This window comes from Lagenorhynchus albirostris, chromosome 10 (assembly GCF_949774975.1).
Source record: "Lagenorhynchus albirostris chromosome 10, mLagAlb1.1, whole genome shotgun sequence".
NCBI lineage: Eukaryota > Metazoa > Chordata > Mammalia > Artiodactyla > Delphinidae > Lagenorhynchus > Lagenorhynchus albirostris.
This window is the reverse complement of record NC_083104.1, coordinates 53484336-53506499: the sequence shown is the minus strand read 5'-3', so window position 1 is coordinate 53506499 and position 22164 is coordinate 53484336. Positions and strand designations below refer to the sequence as shown.

The 22164-nt window shown below is 39.2% G+C and overlaps 1 protein-coding gene across 2 annotated transcripts in view; it reads right to left on the bottom strand.

Moving 5' to 3' along the window:
- The window catches only part of GADL1 (glutamate decarboxylase like 1), a 190073-nt gene extending 168465 nt beyond the window's left edge, over positions 1 to 21608 (bottom strand). For both annotated transcript variants that reach the window (XM_060164089.1, XM_060164090.1), the window contains exon 1: positions 21400 to 21608. In XM_060164089.1, coding sequence (XP_060020072.1) covers positions 21400 to 21436 — 37 coding nt within the window. In that variant the 5' untranslated portion in view covers positions 21437 to 21608. The remainder of the gene's footprint in view (positions 1 to 21399) is intronic.
- Between the last annotated feature and the right edge of the window lie 556 nt (positions 21609 to 22164).

Sequence of the window (22164 nt, the reverse complement as noted above, 5' to 3'; positions counted from 1 at the left end):
CTCTTTTTATGAGTATGCATGTGTATTCTTCTTTGTGTGATTTTTGTCTGTATAGCTTCGCTTTTACCATTTGTCCTAGGTTTCTGCCTGTCCCTTTTTTTGCTTTTGTTTTTTTATTGTTTTTTTGTTTCTTGTTTTTAGTATAGCTTTAGTGCTTATTATCATTGGTGGATTTGTTTTTTGGTTTGGTTGCTCTCTTCTTTCTATATTTTTTTATTACTTTAACATTTTTTATTTTTAAAAATTATTTTTATTTTTTTATTTTAAGAACTTCATTTTATTTTACTTTTCTCTTTCTTTTTTTCTCCCTTTTCTTCTGAGCCGTGCTTGGTGCTCTGGGCGGGTGTCAGACCTGTGCCTCTGAGGTGTGAGAGCTGACTTCAGGACCCTGGTCCACCAGAGACCTTCTGGCTCCATGTAATACCAAACAGCAAAAGCGCTCCCAAAGATCTCCATCTCAACGCTAAGACCCAGCTCCACTGAACAACCAGCAAGCTACACTGCAGGACACCCTATGCAAAACAACTAGTAAGACAGGAACACAACCCCACCCATTAGCAGAGAGGCTGCCTAAAATCATAATAAGGTCACAGCCACCCCAAAACACACCACCAGACGTGGACCTGCCCACCAGAAAGACAAGATCCAACCTCATCCACCAGAACACAGGCACTAGTCCCCTCCACCAGGAAGCCTACACAACCCACTGAACCAACCTTAGCCACTGGCGGCAGACACCAAAAACAAAGGGAACTACGAACTTGCAGCCTGCAAAAAGAAGACCCCAAACACAGTAAGTTAAGCAAAATGAGAAGACAGAGAAACACATAGCAGATGAAGGAGCAAGGTTAAAACGCACTAGACCAAACAAATGAAGAGGAAACAGGCAGTCTACCTGAAAAAGAATTCACAGTAATGATAGTAAGAATGATCCAACACCATGGAAAAAGAATGGACAAAATAAAACAAATGTTTAACAAAGACCTAGAAGAACTAAAGAGCAAACAAACAATGATGAGCAACACAATAAATGAAATTAAAATATACTCTAGAAGGAATCAAGAGCAGAATAACTGAGGCAGAAGAACAGATAAGTGACCTGGAATATAAAATAGTGGAAATAACTACTGCAGAGCAGAATAAAGAAAAAAGAATGAAAAGATTTGAGCACAGTCTCAGAGACCTCTGGGACAACATTAAACACACCAACATTCGAATTATAGGGGTCCCAGAAGGAAAAGAGAAAAAGAAAGGGACTGAGAAAACTTTTGAAGAGATTATATTCGAAAATTTCCCTAACATGGGCAAGGAAATAGCCACCTAAGTCCAGGAAGTGCAGAGAGTCCCATACAGGATAAACCCAAAGAGAAACATGCCGAGACACATAGCAATCAAATTGGCAAAAATTAAAGATTGAAAGCAGCAAGGGAAAAACAACAAATAACATACAAGGGAACTCCCATAAGGTTAACAGCTGATTTCTCAGCAGAAGCTCTACAAGCCAGAAGGGAGTGGCATGATATACTTCAAGTGATGAAAGGGAAGAACCTACAACCAAGATTACTCCACCCAACAAGGATCTCATTCAGATTTGATGGAGAAATCAAAAGCTTTACAGACAAGTAAAAGCTAAGAGAATTCAGCGTCACCAAACCAGCTTTACAACAAATGCTAAAGGAAATTCTCTAAGTGGGAAATACAAGAGAAGAAAAGGACCTACAAAAACAAACCCAAAACAATTAAGAAAATGGTAATAGGAACATACATATCGATAATTACATTAAATGTGAATGGATTACATGCTCCAACTAAAAGACACAGGCTGGCTGAATGGATACAAAAACAAGACCCATACATATGCCGCCTACAAGAGACCCACTTCAGACCTAGAGACACATATAGACTGAAAGTAAGGGGATGGAAAAAGATATTCCATGCAAATGGAAATCAAAAGAAGCTGGAGTAGCAATACTCATATCAGATAAGATAAACTTTAAAATGAAGAATGTTACAAGAGACAAGGAAGGACACTACATAATGATCAAGGGATTAATCCAAGAAGAAGATATAACAATTATAAATATATAGGCACCCAACATAGGAGCACCTCAATACATAAGGCAACTGCTAACAGCTCTAAAAGAGGTAATCGACAGTAACACAGTAATAGTGGGGTGCGTTAACACCTCACTTACACCAATGGACAGATCATCCAAACAGAAAATCAATAAGGAAACACAAGCTTTAAATGACACTGTAGACCAGGTAGATTTAATTCATATTTATAGGACATTCCAACCCAAAACAGCAGATTACACTTTTTTCTCAAGTGCACATGGAACATTCTCCAGGATAGATCACATCTTGGGTCACAAACCAAGCCTCGTAAATTTAGGAAAATTAAAATCATATCAAGCATCTTTTCTGACCACAATGCTATGAGATTACAAATCAATGACAGGGAAAAAAACATAAAAAACACAAACACATGGAGGCTAAACAATACATTACTAAATAACCAAGAGATGACTGAAGAAATCAAAGAGGAAATTAAAAAATACCTACAAACAAATAACAATGAAAACATGACTATCCAAAACCTATAGGATGCAGCAAAAGCAGTTCTAAGAGGGAAGTTTATAGCTATACAAGCCTACTTCAAGAAACAAGAAAAATCTCAAATAAGCAATCTAACATTACACCTAAAAGAACTAGAGAAAGAAGAACAAACAAATCCCAAAGTTACCAGAAGGAAAGAAATCATACAGATGAGAGAAGAAATAAATGAATTAGAAACAAGGAAAACAATAGCATAGGTCAATAAAACTAAAATCTGCTTTTTCCAGAAGATAAACAAAATTGATAAACCATTAGCCAGACTCATCAAGAAAAAGAGGGAGAAGACTCAAACCAATAAAATTAGAAATGAAAAAGGAGAAGTTACAATAGACACCACAGAAACACAAAGCATCCTAAGAGACTACTGCAAGCAACTCTATGCCAATAAAATGGACAACCTGGAAGAAAAGGACAAATTCTTAGAAAGGTATATCCTTCCAAGACTGAACCAGGAAGAAATAGAAAATAAGAACAGACCAATCACAAGTAACGAAATTGAAACTGTGATTAAAAATCTTCCAACAAACAAAAGTCTAGGACCAGATGGCTTCACAGGTGAATTCTATCAAACATTTAGAGAAGGGCTAACATTCATCCTTTTCAAACTCTTCCAAAAAATTGCAGAGGAAGGAAATCTCCCAAACTTATTCTATGAGGCCACTATCATCCTGATACCAAAACCAGACAATGATACTACTTAAAAAGAAAATTACAGACCAATATCACTAATGAATATACATGCAAAAGTCCTCAACAAGATACTAGCAAACAGAATCCAACAACACATTAAAAGGATCATACACCATGATCAAGTGGGATTTATCCCAGGGATGCAAGAATTCAATATATGCGAATCAATCAATGTGATACACCATGTTAACAAATTGAAAAATAAAAACCATATGATCATCTCAATAGCTGCAGAAAAAGTTTTTTAAAAAATTCAACACCCATTTATGATAAAAACTCTGTAGAAAGTGGTCATAGAGGGAACCTACCTCAACATAATAAAGGCCATATATAACAAACCCACAGCAGACACCATTCTCAATGGTGAAAAACTGAAAGCATTTCCTCTAAGATCAGTAACAAGACAAGGATATCCACTCTCTCCACTATTATTCCACATAGTTTTGGAAGTACTAGCCACAGCAATCAGAGAAGAAAAAGAAATACAAATTGGAAAAGAAGAAGTCAAGCTGTCACTGTTTCCAGATGACATGCTACTATACAGATAGAGTCCTAAAGATGCTACCAGAAAACTACTAGAGCTAATCAATGAATGTGGTAAAGTAGCAGGATACAAAATTAATGCACAGAAATCTCTTGCATTCCTATACAGTAATGATGAAAAATCTTAAAGAGAAATTAAGGAAACACACCCATTTACCATTGCAACAAAAAGGTTAAAATACCTAGGAATAAACTTACCTAAGGAGACAAAAGACCTGTATGCAGAAAACTATAAGACACTGATGAAAGAAATTAAAAATGATACAAACAGATGGAGAGACATACCATGTTCTTGGATCAGAAGCATCAACATTGTGAAAATGACTATACTACCCAAAGCAATCTACATATTCAATGCAATCCCTATCAAACTACAAGTGGCATTTTTCACAAAACTAGAACAAAAAATTTCACAATTTGTATGGAAACACAAAAGACCCCGAATAGACAAAGCAATCTTGAGAAAGAAAAATGGAGCTGGAGGAATCAGGCTCCCAGACTTCAGACTATACTACAAAGCTACAGTAATCAAGACAGTATGGTACTGGCACAAAAACAGAAATATAGATCAATGGACCAGGATAGAAAGCCCAGAGATAAACCCATGCACCTCTGGTCAACTAATCTATGACAAAGGAGGTAAGGATATACAATGGAGAAAAGACAGTCTCTTCAGTAAGTGACGCTGGGGAAACCAGACAGCTACATGTAAAAGAATGAAATTAGAACACTCCCTAACACCCTACATAAAAATAAACTCAAAATGGATTAAAGACCTAAATGTAAGGCCAGACACTATAAAACTCTTAGAGGAAAACATAGGCAGAACACTCTATGACATAAATCACAGCAAGATCCTTTTTGACCTACCTCCTAGAGAAATGGAAACAAAAACAAAAATAAACAAATAGGACTTAATGAAACTTTAAAGCTTTTGCACAGCAAAGGTAACCATAAACAAGTTGAAAAGAAAACCCTCAGAATGGGAGAAAATATTTGCAAATGAAGCAACTGACAAAGGATTAATCTACAAAATTTACAAGCAGCTCATGCAGCTCAATATCAAAAAAAACAAACAACCCAATCCAAAAATGGGCAGAAGACCTAAACAGACATTTCTCCAAAGAAGATATACAGATTGCCAACAAACACATGAAAGAATGCTCTACATCATTAATCATTAGAGAAATGTAAATCAAAACTACAGTGAGATATCATCTCACACCGGTCAGAATGGCCATCATCAAAAAATCTACAAACAATAAATGCTGGAGAGGGTGTGGAGAAAAGGGAACCCTCTTGCACTGCCGGTGGGAATGTAAATTGATACAGCCACTATGGAGAACAGTATGGAGGTTCCTTAAAAAACTACAAATAGAACTACCATATGACCCAGCAATCCCACTACTGGGCATATACCCTGAGAAAACCATAACTCAAAAGGAGTCATGTACCACAATGTTCACTGCACCTCTATTTACAATAGGCAGGACATGGAAGCAACCTAAATGTCCATCGATAGATGAATGGATAAAGAAGATGTGGCACATATATACAATGGAATATTCCTCAGCCATAAAAAGAAACGAAATTGAGTTATTTGTTGTGAGATGAATGGACCTAGAGTGTGTCATACAGAGTGAAGTAAGTCAGAAAGAGAAAAACAAATACTCTATGCTAACCCATATATGTGGAATCTAAAAAAAAAGGGGGGGGAGGTCATGAAGAACCTAGGGGCAAGACGGGAATAAAGATGCAGACCTACTAGAGAATGGACTTGAGCATACGGGGAGGGGGAAGGGTAGACTGGTATAAAGTGAGAGAGTGGCATGGACATATATACACTATCAAACATAAAATAGATAGCTGGTGGGAAGCAGCCGCATAGCACAGGGAGATCAGCTTGTTGCTTTGTGACTACCTAGAGGGATGCCATAGCGAGGGTCGGAGGGAGACGCAAGAGGGAGTGGATATGGGGATATATGTATATGTATAGCTGATTCGCTTTGTTATAAAGCAGAAACTGACACACCATTGTAAAGGAATTATACTCCAATAAAAATGTTAAAAAACATAAAATAAAGTGATAGACTTGGGACTCTTCCTTTTACTTGAACACTTAGAGGCCACTGCAGGGTTATTAATGGCAGAAGTTCAGTATTGCTGTGTCTCAGGGAATAGGGAGGCCCAAGGATAGGGAGAGAGATGGGGAAGAGCAGTCAGTGGAGCAGTCAGAACTCACAAATTTATCAATTAAATTCACCATTTTAGGACTTCCCTGGTGGCACAGTGGTTGACAGTCCACCTGCCAATGCAGGGGACACGGGTTCGTGCCCTGGTCTGGGAGGATCCCACATGCCACGGAGCGGCTGGGCCCATGAGCCATGGCCGCTGAGCCTGCACGTCCGGAGCCTGTGCTCCACAACGGGAGAGGCCACAACAGTGAGAGGCCCGTGTACCGCCCAAAAAAAAATTCACCATTTTATATGGGCATGGTTCCTGGTGCTGAAAAACAATTACAATAGTACCTTCAAGGCCCGTTAATCACAGATCACCATAAAATATATAATAATAATAATAGAAAAGTTTTAAATATTGTGAGAGTTACCAAAATGTATATAGAGACATGACATGAGAAAATACTGTTGGAAAAATGGCGCCAATATACTTGCTCAACACAGGGTTGCCACAAACCTTCAATTTGTGAAAAAAACACAGTATCTGGGAAGTGCAATAAAGCAAAGTATAATAAAACAAGGTCATCTTGTATCTTTATTTTGTTCTCTAATTGATCTTATCTTCCCCATGAGTCTCCACTGATGGAAGGAGTTGACAAAATTTCCTCTATTTAACCCAATCTTGTTAAAATGTGGTCAGCTATGATAAATTAAACAGTCCCTTTAGGCAATGCTCAGTTTTACAATGCTCAATAAAAATGCTTGATCTCTCAGATTTGCACTCCGCTGTCTCCATTTGCTCTTTCTGGTGGCTTCTAGGTACATGGGGAGGAAAGCGTTATGTTACTCAACTTCAGGATGGTGGAAGAGTGGTGGGGTCCTTGGATCCGTGTAGGCTCCCAGGCACCTTTGTCTCTAGCAATCTCACTTATCTATATCTTTACTTCTCTCCCACCTGGCAGTCATGGCTGAGGCATACTTGTGGTCTCTTCTCTCTCATCGTGGTCAGGTACTGGGGATGCTCCCTGCCTAAGACGGACTCACCTTGGCTGTTGGTAATGATACAGACCCCTCTGGGCTTATGACACATTCTTCATCAGCTCCCTAATAGAGGAGGTTTATCTTACTGTTTCTACCTTCATCCTCATCAGAGACCCTTGGGAGGATCAAGGGTACTCTATCCAGCTACCTTCCTCTGAGGAAAAGAGGGTCTGTCTGAGTTACCTCCACCTCCTGAAGAGCTAAGTCCAGCCTCTCTCTCTCTATCCACCTCAGTGAGCCATCACTTTTTGCTCTGAAGAGGTTGCAAGGTGGTCTCCTCCAAGAGAAGTTGGTAAAGATCTCTGTTGTTCAGTGTTTCCATTAAATTACCATGTAAATGATCTACTGCCCCTCACTGTCCCTTGGCTTTGATCTCAAGTAATATGAAATAGAGACAAGTCTTTCAGCACTGACCTATCTTGCTTCAATCTCTTTTTTTGTACCCATTATCTCTTCAGGTCTTAAGTGGAGATTTTTTCATTGAAGTTTTTTACATTAAAAATTCTCTTTTTTGACCCTAGCTTTATGGATAACCTTTAAAGGTGCACAAGGGGATCTCCTCTGTACTATGAACAAAACTCCATGATTTTTGCCTCCTACGTTTATTAGATCATGTTCAAGGGGAAATAAAAGCATTTAGAGGGGACTTCCCTGGCGGTCCAGGGGTTAAGACTCTGTGCTTCCACTGCAGGGGGCACAATTTCCATCCCTGGTCGGGGAACTAAGATCCACATGCTGTGCAGCGTGGCCAAAAAAAATTAAAAGAATTTAGAAAGTCCTATCTGAAGGCAATAGTCTGTCTTGCAAAACTATTGTTTTGCTTTGAAACTCTTATTTTGACCATAGTAATCTAAACAGTAATTGTCTTTCTCTTTGCATTCTACCCGCAAAGGTCACAATCTCTCTCAGGCAGACATCTACTTGCAGAGAAGAGCAGGTACTCAGAAACAGCAGAAGAAAAGCACAGTAATATATTTTTGAAATATCATACACATAGAAATGCCCTAAAATTGGATTTTGGTGAAGGCTGCACAACTCTGTACATTTACTAAAAATTGAATTGCACAAACAGGTGAATTATATGATATGTAAGGACCTAAAGACCTATGTAAATCATACCTCAATAAAGCTCTTAAAAAATCATGTGCAATGTAAAGAGGAGTGAAGCACAGTTGCCCAGCCTCCTGTAAGCTGTACTACAGACCTCTTAGTAGTGAAACCAAGCAGGACCCTGTGGTGCTCCTGGACATGGAAGCCTTTCTGTGTCCCCCGTTCCTTGTTTATAGGGTAGAGACTCCAGCCTCCTTGACCCTCCCTGAGTTCCAAAGGGCAGATTCGAATAGTTGTCATCCCCTTCGAAGGGGATGGAGAGATAAGAGAGGAACAGCCAAGAAACAACAGTGCAGCCTTGGTGCAGGGTCCTGGTTCCACCTCAAGGGATACACAGAACAGTATCTTTGAGCTCTTTATGGAACAAAAAACCCCAACAAATGGAAGATGGTAGCATTCTTCATTCCAGAGAAGATCACCTGAGGCCAGATTAAAGGAACCAGAGAACCTCATCAAGAGACCACTTGAGGCCAGATTAAAGAGTGCAGGCCCTGCACACACCCTAATCTTATTAGCAACCTCATACCCTTGAACTACTGCTATAAAACTCCTCACCAAATCCTCCCAGGTTGGGACACACGGTTTTCAAGAGTAAAACTTTGCCCGCTGTGTCCCCCTTTGCCTGGCAAAGCAGTAAAGTTATTCTTTTCTATTTCACCCAAAACTCTGTCTCTGAGATTCAATTCAGCACCAGTGCACAGAGGCCAAGTTTTCAGCATCAGTAGGGCAGCTGATGGGAGTGGTGTAAATAAAGCAAATAAGGCAAGAACATGCAGGAACTGACCCTTTCATAAGGGTTAGAGACCAGTCATACTCCCAGTGCAGTTCAGTGAGTAGAAAGCTATAATTTTCCCTTAAACTGGGACTTACCAACTATGTTTACATGTGTATCTCTTGAGCAATAAAATGTTATCCGTTTCTTCAAATTGTAAGCATGAACTGTAATTATTCATGCATATGTTTACACAAAAATATATTTTCACCTACAAATACTCTATATGGAAGCTTCTTATCTGGCAACATCGAAATCCAGAACTACACAAGAATACAAGATATGCAAAATAAATAAATAGAACAATTCAACGTGACAGGTACTTATAAACTCTTCTCATAGACCTCTTCACACCTCATTCAGAGGCAATCTGCTTTCTATCATGGGCAATTCCAACCTTTTGTAAGCTAAAAAAACCAAGATAAATAATTGCCAAACTTGTTAAAAACAATAAACTGGAGTAAGTGCAGCAAATGGTGATTAAAAATGCTACTAGGATTTATTAGGAGAAAGAAAATATAGCTGACACTCATGGAAAACCATGATGAGGGAGACAGCAGCAGGATAAAAGAAGATGCTAGAATTCAAGAACAGCAATCTGACATCGTTCAATGAAGGGACAAAGAAACAGGTGGACACATCTCAGCTCCTGAGAATGTTATAATATTATTCAGTGCTCACAATGGCAATGTCAAAATACACAAAGAAGGTTAAATTTTTCAGGGAGGCAAGTGAGCTCTTAAATTATTTTATAAATTTTTCTATCCTTAAAAGTATTTTTGTTTGGTTGTCTTTAAATTTGGTATTCCTTTTTTGTTGTGGTAACAAAACACATTGCATAAAATTTACCATCTTAATCATTTTTAATTATACAGCTCACTATGTTAAGTATATTCACACTCTTGTGAAACAGATCTCCAGAATTTTTCATCTTGAAAAACTGAAACTCTAAGCCCATTAAATACTTCCCATTCCCTCTATTCCCCCAGCCATTGGTAACCACCATCCTACTTTGCATTTCATATAAGTGGAATTATACAGTATTTGTCTGTTCGTGCCCGGCTTCTTTCACTTAGCATAATGTCCTTAAGGTTCATACACGTTGCAGCATGTGACAGGATTTCTATCATTTTTAAGGCTAAATAATATCCTCTTGAATGTATATTGCATATTTTGTATATCCATTCATCCATTGATGGATATTTGGGTTGCTTCCACCTGTTGGCTGTTGTGAACAGTGCTGCTATAAACATGGGCATCTCTTTAAGACCCTGTTTTCAATTATTTGGGATATTTATCCAGAAGTGGAATTACTGGTAGTTTCATTTTTCATTTTTTGAGAAACCTCCCTACTGTTTTTCACAGAAGTTACACCATTTTACAATCCAACCAACAGTGTACAAGAGTTTATAAAAAACTGCCCCATAATGCTCTCAAATTACTAATATTTGAAATAATTAGTAAATGAGAGCATCAACTTTCAACCAATCCATTATAATGCCTAATGAAGTTAACGCAAGAATGGAGGAGTTGAATAGGAGAAACTTAATAAAATGTTTTATTGTCTAATAATAAAAAGCCTTATAGATAAAATGATTTCGTGGTTGTTTCTAGAATTTAAGGATCAGACTAATAAATGTAATTTAACCAAAAGGACTGAGAAAGAGGAAGGGCTAGGGTGGTATAAACCAGAGTTCAAAAGAAGGCAATCTTCAAGTAAAATGTTAAACCATAAGCACAAAAGCAGCAAAATCCAGATTGTGGGGGATTCTATAGACCGAATGGCCCACGTTCTTCAACAGATAAATTATTTGAATAGAAAAGGACAGTACATCTATATAAATTAAAAGATCTACCGCAATTTTTTAAATGGGTAGGACTACATTATTAGGTCTAGAAATGCATATTTGGTTGGTTAAACTATGAAAAATGCAAAAATCAGGGTAATTGTTCCTTACAGGGGAGGGAAAGGGCTATGTCTTAGTATGTGTGACCCCAGGACACTGGTAAAATTATACTTCTTCATTTGGGTGGTGGTTCCAAGTGTACAAAATGACAGCTAGGTGTTGTATATAATCAGTCCCTCATAATCCAAAAGGAAGTCTAATGAACACAGTGTGGAGAACAATCATCGTGGAGTTCCAGTCTCTCAGGGACCATCAGAAGCTCAAGGTGAAAAGAAAGTGGGAGGGGCCAGAAGGACTGAGATGGATCCATGAGTGTTGGAGCAAATTTAATGGGAGGGATTCTGTGTCTGAGACATTATTTCCTTTCAGGTATTTTTCCCTTTCCATATCCCTTCTACCACAATGCGGTGGAATAGGGGTACCATCTTCAAATGAAGAGGTCAGGACCTCTAGAGAAGGAGTGTAGCAGAGCTGGATAACAGGGAAGGGATGGGGCCCCCCATACTCAGCAAGGTTATAAGAGTGTTTGGGAGGGAAAACCTCAAAAATGAGGTAGGGATTTCCTTCAAGACTGAAAGAGTTCTCCACATGGAAGAGAAAAGAGATGCTGCTGACAGAACCTGGAAAAAGAGGCCCAGGACCTACCTCTCAGTCAGAAACCTGAAGAAGCAATGAGAATTAGAAAGGAAACAATATCATGATGTCACCAGGGATGCTGTAGAAGCGACATTGTGATTTCTGTGAAGTACATATTGATAAACATGAAAGGCTAAGAATACCAATTCTTCCAATCCATGAACACGGTGTATCTTTCCATCTGTTTCTGTCATCTTCAATTTCTTTCATCAATGTCTTATAGTTTCCCAAGTACAGGTGTTTTGGCTCCTTAGGTAGGTGTATTCCTAGGTACTTTATCCATTTTGATGTGACTGTAAATGGGATTGTTTCCTTAATTTCTCTTTCTGATGGTTCATTATTAGTGTATAGAAATGTAACAGATTTCTACATATTAATTTTGTGTTCTGCATCTTTACTGAATTCACTGATGAGCTCTAGTAGTTTTCTAGTGGCATCTTTAGGATTTCTATGTATAGCGTCATGTCATCTACAAACAGTGATAGTTTTACCTCTTCCTTTTTTTTTTTTTTTTTTTGCGGTACGCGGGCCTCTCACTGCTGTGGCCTCTCCCATTGCGGAGCACAGGCTGCAGACACGCAGGCTCAGCGGCCATGGCTCACGGGCCTAGCCGCTCCACAGCATGTGGGATCTTTCTGGACCGGGGCACGAACCTGTGTCCCCTGCATTGGCAGGTGGACTCTCAACCACTGCACCACCAGGGAAGCCCTACCTCTTCCTTTTTAATCTGGATTCCTTTTTCTGCTTGCTGTGGCTAGGACTTCCAATACTAAGTGAAAATGACAGTACTACCCAAGGCAGTCTACAGATTCAATGCAATCCCTATCAAAATATCAGAGGCATTTTTCACAGAAATAGAACAAATAATTTTAAAATAGAAACACAAAAGACTCTGAATAGCCAAAACAATCTTTAGAACTGGAGGAACCACACTCCCTGACTTCAGACTATACCAAAAAGTTACAGTAATCAAAACAGTATGGTCCTGGCACAAAAACAGACACAGATCAATAGAACAGAATAGAGAGCTCAGAAATAAACCCACGCACCTATGGTCAACTAATCTATGACAAAGGAGGCAAGAATAACAAATGGGGAAAAGATAGTCTCTTCAATAAGTGGTGCTGAGAAAACTGCAGCTACAGGTAAAAGAATGAAATTAGAACATTCTCTAACACCATATACAAAAATAAGCTTAAAATGAATTAAAGACTTAAATGTAAGACTGGAAACCATAAAACTTAAAAAAAATGGGAGGAACACTCTTTGACTTAAATCACAGGAATATTTTTTTGGATCTGTCTCCTAAAGCAAAGGAAATAAAAACAAAAATAAACAAATGGGACCTAATTAAACTTAACAGCTTTTGCACACCAAGGGAAACTATTGACAAAATGAAAAGACAATCTACTGAGTGGAAAAAAATGTTTGCAAATGATATGAATGATAAGAGGTTAATATGCAAAATATATAAATAACTCATACAACTCAACATCAAAAAACCAAACAACCCAATTAAAAAATGGGCAGAGCACCTGAATAGACATTTTTTTTCCAAAGAAGACATACAGATGGCCAACAGGCACATGAGAAGATGCTCAACCTCGTTAATCATCAGAGAAATGCAAATTAAAACCAAAATGAGATATCACCTCACACCTGTCAAAATGGCTATCATCAAAAAGAACACAAATAACAAATGTTGGTAAGGATGTGCAGAAAAGAGAACCCTAACATTTAGAGAAAAGCTAATGCCCAACCTTGTCAAACTCTTCCAAAAAATTGCAGAGGAAGGAACACTTCCAAACTCATTCTATGAGGCCACCATCACCCAGATACCAAAACCAGACAAAGATACTAAAACAAAAGAAAATTACAGACCAATATCACTGATGAATATAGATGCAAAAATTCTCAACAAAATACTAGCAAACAGAATCCAACAACACATTAAAAAGATGATACACCATGATCAAGTGGGATTTACCCAAGGGATGCAAGGATTCTTCAATATAAGCAAATCAATCAATGTGATACAGCATATTAACAAATTGAAGAATAAAAACTATATGATCATCTCAATAGATGAAGAAAAAGCTTTTGACAAAATCCAACACCCATTTATGATAAAAACTCTGCAGAAAGTGGGCATAAGGGAACCTACCACATCATAATAAAGGCCATATATGACAAACCCAAATCAAATATCATTCTCAAGGGTGAAAAACTGAAAGCATTTCCTCTAAGATCAGAAACAAGACAAGGATGTCCACTCTCGCCACTATTATTCAACATAGTTTTGAAAGTCCTAGCCACAGCAATCAGAGAAGAAAAAGAAATAAAAGGAATACAAACTGGAAAAGAAGAAGTAAAACTGTCACTGTTGCAGATGACATAATACTATACATAGAGAATCCTAAAAAATGCCACTAGAAAACTACTAGAGCTAAACAATGAACTTGGTAAAGCTGCAGGATACAAAATTAATGCACAGAAATCTCTTGCATTCCTATACACTAACGATGAAAAATTTGAAAGAGAGATTAAGGAAACAAGCCCACTCACCACTGCAACAAAAGAATAAAATACCTAGGAATAAACCTACCTAAGGAAGTAAAAGACCTGTACTCAGAAAACTATAAGACACTGATGAAAGAAATCAAAGATGACAAACGGATGGAGAGATATATCATGTTCTTGGATTGGAAGAATCAATATTGTGAAAATGACTATACTACCCAAGGCAATCTACAGATTCAATGCCACCCCTATCAAATTACCAATGGCATTTTTACAGAACCAGAAAAAAAAATCTTAAAATCTGTATGGAGACACAAAAGACCCTGAATAGCCAAAGCAATCTTGAGGGAAAAAAACAGAGCTGGAGGAATCAGGCTACCTTACTTCAGACTATACTACAAAGCTCCAGTAATCAAGACAATATGGTACTGGCACAAACACAGAAATATAGATCAATGGAACAGAATAGAAAGCCCAGAAATAAACCCATGCACCTATGGTCAACTAATCTATAAAAAAGGAGGAAAGGATATACAATGGAGAAAAGACAGTCTCTTCAGTAAGTGCTAGGAAAACTGGACAGCTACATGTAAAAGAATGCAATTAGAACACTTCCTAACACCATACACAGAAGTAAACTCAAAATGGATTAAAGATCTAAATGTAAGACCAAACACTATAAAACTCTTAGAGGAAAACATAGGAAGAACACTCTGACATAAATCACAACAAGATCTTTTTTAACCCACTTCTGAGAGTAATGGAAATAAAAACAAAAATAAATAAATGGGACCTAATGAAACTTAAAAGCTTTTGCACAGCAAAGGAAACTATAAACAAGATGAAAAGACAACCCTCAGAATGGGAGAAAATATTTGCAAGCGAATCAATGGACAAAGGATTATTCTCTAAAATATATAAACAGCTCAATATTTAAAAAACAAATAACCCAATCAAAAAATGGGCAGAAGACCTATATAGACATTTCTCCAAAGAAGACATACAGATGGCCAAGAGGCACATGAAAAGCTGCTCAACATAACTAATTATTAGAGGAATGCAAATCAAAACTACAATGAGGTATCACCTCACACTGATCAGAATAGCCATCATCAGAAAATCTACAAACAACAAATGCTGGAGAGGGTGTGGAGAAAAGGGAACCCTCTTGCACTGTTGGTGGGAATGTGAATTGAGACAGCCACAATGGAGAACAGTATGTAGGTTCCTTAAAAAACTAAAAATAGAACTACCATATGACCCAGCAATCCCACTACTGGGCATATACCCAGAGAAAACCATAATTCAAAAAGACACATGCACTCCAATGTTCACTGCAGCACTATTTACAATAACCAGGTCATGGAAGCAACCTAAATGCCCATTGACAGACAAATGGATAAAGAAGTTGTGGTACACATATGCAATGAAATATTACTCAGCCATAAAAAGGAACGAAACTGGGTCATTTGTAGAGACATGGATGGACCTAGAGACTGTCATACAGAGTAAAGTAAGTCAGAAAGAGAAAAACAAATATCGTTTATTAACACATATATGTGGAATCTGGAAAAATGGTATAGATGAACTGGTTTGCAAGGCAGAAATAGAGACACAGATGTAGAGAACAAACATATGGGCACCAAGGCAAGAAAGCAGGGGGTGGTGGTGGTGGTGGTGGTGTGATGAATTGAGAGATTGAGATTGACATGTATACACTAATATGTATAAAATAACTAATAAGAACCTGCTGTATTAAAAAAATGAAATTAAAAAAAAAGAGAGAGAACCTTTTACACTGTTGGTGGGAATGTAAATTGGTGGAGCCACTGTGGAAAACAGAATGGAGGTTTCTCTAAAAACTAAAAATAGAACTACCACATGACCCAGCAATTCCACTCCTGGGTATATATTAAAAAATAATGAAAACACTAATTTGGAAAGATACATGCACCCCAGTGTTCACAGCAGCATTGTTTACAAGTGCCAATTATGGAAGCAACCTAAGTGTCCATCAACAGATGGATAGATAAAGGAGATGTAATATATATATATGGATATATGTGCGTATATATATGGGTATATATACATGGGGGTAGAGGATTAAGAGATACAACCTACTATATATAGAATAAATAAGCTAAAACGATATACTGTACAACATGGGGAGTATAGCCAATGTTTTATAATAACTATAAATGGAATATAAACTTTAAGAATTGTGTATCACTATTTTGTACATCTGAAACTTATTTAGTATTGTACAGCAACTATATCTCAATTAAAAAATTTAAAAATATGTAAGGTTAAAAGTTACTCATTCACAACTCTATTCCCAAAGAATGGTGACTTTAAAAAAAAAAAAAAAGGGAAGAGACCACCCTGCTTTACAAAGTTCTTGTTCCTGGAACTAACTCTGCAAACAAAGAAAGTATACAACTGGTAGCCACCATGAAAGCACCTCAAGTACATACACAGAACAATTAGGGAACACTCACTAACTAGTTATTCATGAACTGTCCTAACATCTTTACACAACAAAGGAAGGAAAGCCTAGGGCAGAGGGGAGATGAAAAGTTAACTATGATTTGCCGCAAAACAATGTATTCAAGAAGACATGTTGGAAAATTAGTATCTTTTGTCCTTGGCATTGAGTCATTGGCATTCTTTTTCCTACTTTGGGTTTCTTTTTCAATTGCTCATCTCTTTAAAATCAATTATGCTACTTTGTAACCCTGAGATGCTGAAACTTATTTAAATGTTCAAAACAGTTAGGCAGACAAATTTGGAAAATCAGTTGAGAAGACAACTTAAGTGTCCAGTGACAGGGGATTAGGTGATTCAGTGTAAGTGATCTATGATATTGTTTTATAGTACATAGTTCTTGTATTGTGTTTCTTCCTTAAAAAAGAAAGCAAGTTTATTACATAAGAATCAGAAACATAAACAAGCAAAAAAAAAAAAAAAAAAAAAAGAATATCCATCATCCCATCTACCCAGAGGCAACACCTATTAATCCTTTGTTATCTCTCCATCTAGATCCTCTTGCAACATATAATCATTTTCCAAAAGCAGAATGCTTTCACATAGCATTTGATAGCCTTCCACAATTTATTTAAGTCACCCAGAGAAGGATATTTATATGTTTTAACTAACACCCTATTGTTTGGCATGTAAATACTTATAAATTTTCACTATTGTAAACAATTTGGAGAAGGAAAAAGTGAATATGAATTCAAAACTTAACGCAGAAAACAACAAGGACTAAAGTATTTCAGGAATCACACATTGTTACCTCCCATCACTTCCTTATTCATTCACGCATTTTTTTATTCAAGAAACATATGTTGAATATATGTACCTACGCTGTGCCAGGCACTTAGCACGTGCTGGGGATCCAGTAAATAGAAAGATGTGGCCCATGCCCTATGGATTTTATGTAAGAAACAGAGATATAAACAAACAATTAGAAAACACTTTGAAAAGTGTTAAGATATGGACAAAACAGGGTTTACCAAATTACACTAGAAAAATCAGTGAGCAAGAATCAAAGTCTTGAAAGTCGATTGTGAGGGTAACTCCACGGTGCCATGGACCAAACTGCTTTCTGAAAATCACTCTCCCACAATTCACCTGGACTCCTAACACATCTTTCTGTTTTAATATATAAATTAACTTCTCCTCAGTCTTTCTCCAAAATGAAAGTCCCAGTTGCAGACACAGCAGCCAAAGCACATACACACGCACACACCATGTGTGGCTGATCACACACCTGGCAGGCTTCCTGCATCAGTAGGTAGACTGTGCCCGGTAGTGTCATATAGTTGAATGGATGTCACGTTAGCCCTATCTTTCTGGGGAGCTGTGTGTTGCTAACACATTCCAATTACCTCATTAAACTCTACATCCAATTTTCTGGATATAATAAGTTTATGGGGAGCCTGCTACTTGCATAGTAGAGTATATTATTAGAGTAGCAGAGTATATTAATATACTCTGTATACTAGTGCTAATGTTCACAATAATTCTAAATAGTGGATTTTTTATCTCTATTATACAGATGAAGAAACTGAGACTCACGCAGTTTTAATCATGTATCGAGAGATACACATCAGAGCAGGCTGAAGTCAGAGTATTCGCTGTGCATCCTTCTTCTTCTGTTCCCACAGTTCACCACAGAGAACAGCTCTGCTCCACTGTGGGTCAGCCTGCTCCCAGCCTTCTTTTTTTATTTTATTTTATATTGGGGTATAGTTGATTGACAATGTTGTGTTAGTTTCAGGTGTACAGCAAAGTGGTTCTGTTACACATATACATGTATCCATTCTTTTTCAAATTCTTTTCCCATTTAGGTTGTTAAATAACACTGAGCAGAGTTCACGGCACTGCCTTCTAATGTGGACCCATCTGCTGCAGCCTGAGAAAGAAGGGACCCCTGGTCCACCTGCTCCAGAGAAGGGCTTTAGAGAGTGTCCCATGAAGCACTGCCTTCTCCCTCAGAAAGGCCAAGCTGCGCTTCATTCCTAGCAACCAGAGGGTTCCTGCCCCAGGGGCAAAGCACAGGTCCCTACCCTGGGCAGAGGGGCAGAGGAGCTTCCACTTCCAGCCTTTTGAATACTGATGGCCTTTCCTCCCATTTTCCCACCCAAAGGAAGTGGGAAGAATGCTGCTCTCACTTCAATGAGCTTAGAGCCACCTTCCAGGGGCCTCTCCAGCATTCTACCTGTGGTCCCTGAATAGGGTGGCGGAGGATGCTGTGGGCCACCTGTGGACACTCAACATTGTGGTCCAGCAGGAGGCAGCACAGGCTCTGGGTTAGGTGTTAGGGGCATGTGAACACTCAAAGCTGACAGTCACCCTCTCAGAGCCTCGGTTTTATAAAAAAATGTTAATAATAATAATAAAAGCAGATAGCAATAGTTCTCCTAGCTAGTGAGGGTTAGAGAAGCTGGTGCTTGTAGCTCAGCATAGCAGGTAAGTGAGTGTTCAATAAATGTGAGCACTTCTTATCCTAAACGAGGGATCAGCCACTGGGTGATAAATTTTACCTACAGTGGGTTTCATTTAAATTATGATCAAAAGGAGTAAATAAAAAGTGAAAAGTTTACAGACAGAAAGAAAACGAAGCGATATAGAGGAGGCCAAAAAAATTACGCAGAAATTTTGTTCCTGAATATCATGGTTTCAATTTTATTCCAACATCAGACTTACAACAGGCTATAAAAGTCAGATTTTCAACAGAAAAAGTTTCTGTCCCCTGCTATTAAAACTTAAAATTTTCTTCCATTTTAAAAGTGTTTCAACAAGAAACAAAGCTGCATAAAATAAAAACGATGACTTTGCAGGACAAAATTATATGGAAGGTTTGTGTTATGATTTCAAACCAAAAGGAAAAATATGATTTGAGTTCAAATAATTCTTTATTTCTAATGGTATTAAAATTTGAATCTGGTATAATTAATTGCCTAAATTTCTCTGGGATGTACTATGGGCAGATTATAAACTGTATCAAAACATGAGGAGTAGAATAAGAATTCTTTATCTGCAACAGGATTCCCTATGACATTCTTCCATAATGTATAGTCTGTAACAGATACTCAAACCAGAGAGCTTGTTTAACACAGGCGTGTCATTTAACATACTCATCACATGTCACTTTCACAATCTTGTCAAACATACTTGGAAATTTACTAAGTCTGACAGATATATATCCAGTCCTCTTTTAAGATGTCATAGCAAACATTTGGCACAATTGGGTGTTATTGGACATGTTATCGCCTTGTCACCTGCTCAAGGATAACCAGACTGACAGCAGCCTAAGCCTTTTGGTATCCTCCGAAATTCAGATTTAAGGTTAAACTCTGCACTTTGCTATTCACATATAGTAATTACTGAAGTCCTCACAAGTTACAGACATGCCTGGTTACAAGGACATATGCTTAATTTAGGAAGACTAGATACTTTTTTAAAGAAAGCTTTCTATCAGAGTTCTGAAGGGTTTGTGGCTTTAAAACAGGAATTAAGATTCCAAACAAAACAAAACAAACAAAAGAGTGCAGGGCTAAGGTAGTCAGATACAATTATCCTGACCATCCCTGCCTCATATAAAGAAGCCTGCCATATTATCAGGAATTTAAAAAAAATTAGTCTTATGTATCAATCAGTTTTCAAATAACCATTTGTCTTAGATTACACTGTGTGCTGACCTTAGAAACACAAAAGTAATCATTTTACAAAAAGTTCCAGCAAAGTGCCAGTTTATTATGTTATTGTAAACAATAACCATGCAACTTAAAAAAATATATTTTCAAAAGAGGATCCAGGACAGTGATGCTGAGAACTCTGCTTGGGACTGTGAAAGGAAGGAATGAAATATTTTTTGCAGCACAGTGATTCTTGCCTTACCAATTACTGTGCAAAATTCCTGGTCCGCAGGGAACCCTGGCCTGTGCACCTGCCTCACAAGCCCCCAGAGTTTCAACTTAAAAAGCAACTTCATTAAGTCGTGTTCAGTACAATCCGAAAGGGTTATTGATGCAAAGACGAGTTTATTCCTGGAGGAGCGATCCTCCTAAAAGGTCAACAACTAAGTAGCTAATAGCAATAATGATGACCTTTCAGGGCAGGGCTTTTGAACCACAGGTAACCGGAGGCAGTTAAGGGGTCAAGTTTGAAATCTTTAGCAAACATGCAAATAGGTGAATAGGTGAATTTTGATGGGAAGAAAACGTTCAGAATATTTCATCACCCGTTCAAAGCAACCTGAGACGCTTCCCTCGCAGAATCGTACCACCATTATTTCCCAGTAGAACTAAATGACACCCGAGTTCTGAAGTCAGTTTGGGGAATTCTGCTGCACGATTCCTTCTTTAAACGAGTAACGTCCCGGGTCCCCCACCCCACAGGCTCCAATCCGAAGAACACGAGGGCATCACTCACTCTGTAACATGAGGTAGCCTCTTTTAACGCCTGTTTGTGGAGGCGGGGGTGGAGGGGTGTTGCTGGGTACATCCCAAAGTAGAAGCAAAATCATTCCTTAAACGGAAGGAACTCCCACCGTGCCTAGAGAAACCCGCGGCAGCGCACTGGTCAGTGAAATCAGCTCCGCATTTGATTTGACAAACCCGCACAGCGTGGCACTGCGTTCCAAGAGCGGTTCTCTGCGCTTTAGAAAAGTTAACTTGTTTCATTCTAAAAAGAACCCCAAAAAGAGCAGAAAAGGAGCAAAATTGCAGGAAGACGAGGACTTCCTACCCACACCAGCCGCCTAACGGGGAAATAAATAACCCTCCTTCTGGTCCCCCTGATCCACCGGCACCGGGAAGTTATACCCCGCGTGGGGCCGGTTAAGGACTAAGAGGCCGCGGCGCCTGCGAGTCGTTACCGTCCAGCGGGCGCTCGCGGTCCGGGTGGCAGCTCATCTCTGCTCCGGCTCCGGGCGGCCCGGGCGCGGCTCCCGCAGTCAGGCGGCGGCTGCAGTTGCCGAGGCAGCGCCCGCCGTGGGGACCCGCAGGTGCGCGCGGCAGCCGCTGGGCGCTTGCCACCGCGTGGGGACGGATAGGGACGCGCTCGCGCTGCCTGCTCTCCGCAGCCCGAGGCCCCGGCGCCAGCCTTCTGCGGCCCGCGCCTCTCTATTAATACTTGGCGAGCTGCTGGCGGCCTGCCACCCGCTTGACCCGGGGCCAGGGTCCCTCTGCCAGAGCTGCGAAGGGCTGGGGCACGGTGTGCGGGGGCGCGGGGCATTTGCCCAGGTGGGAACGGACAGGGCGCACCCCCAGCAGCCCTTCAGGGTAGAGACTGGACACGAGGTTGGGTGAGTGAGCCTTGGCCTGTGACCTTCCCAGCATCCAGTTTTTTGTAGTCACCACCTCGCTGGGTCTGATCTGGCCAGAGGAGCCCTAAGCTAAATCTGATGCCCGCTCCAGGCCACCAGCGCAGGGAACCTATTTTAGGGCAGCCGCGGTGAATAGGATCCGCTACCCATTCATTCAGGCCTGCCTTGACATTTAAGAGCTCCACAAGCGAATGTCTTGCCCCAGATCCCATTTCACCCTTTTGCCTCTGCAACATTACAAGTTTGGAGAAGGGAAGGCGTCGGCACCTTGTTGTCCGGTGGTAAAAACAAAACGAGGCGGTGAATTCGAAAGGG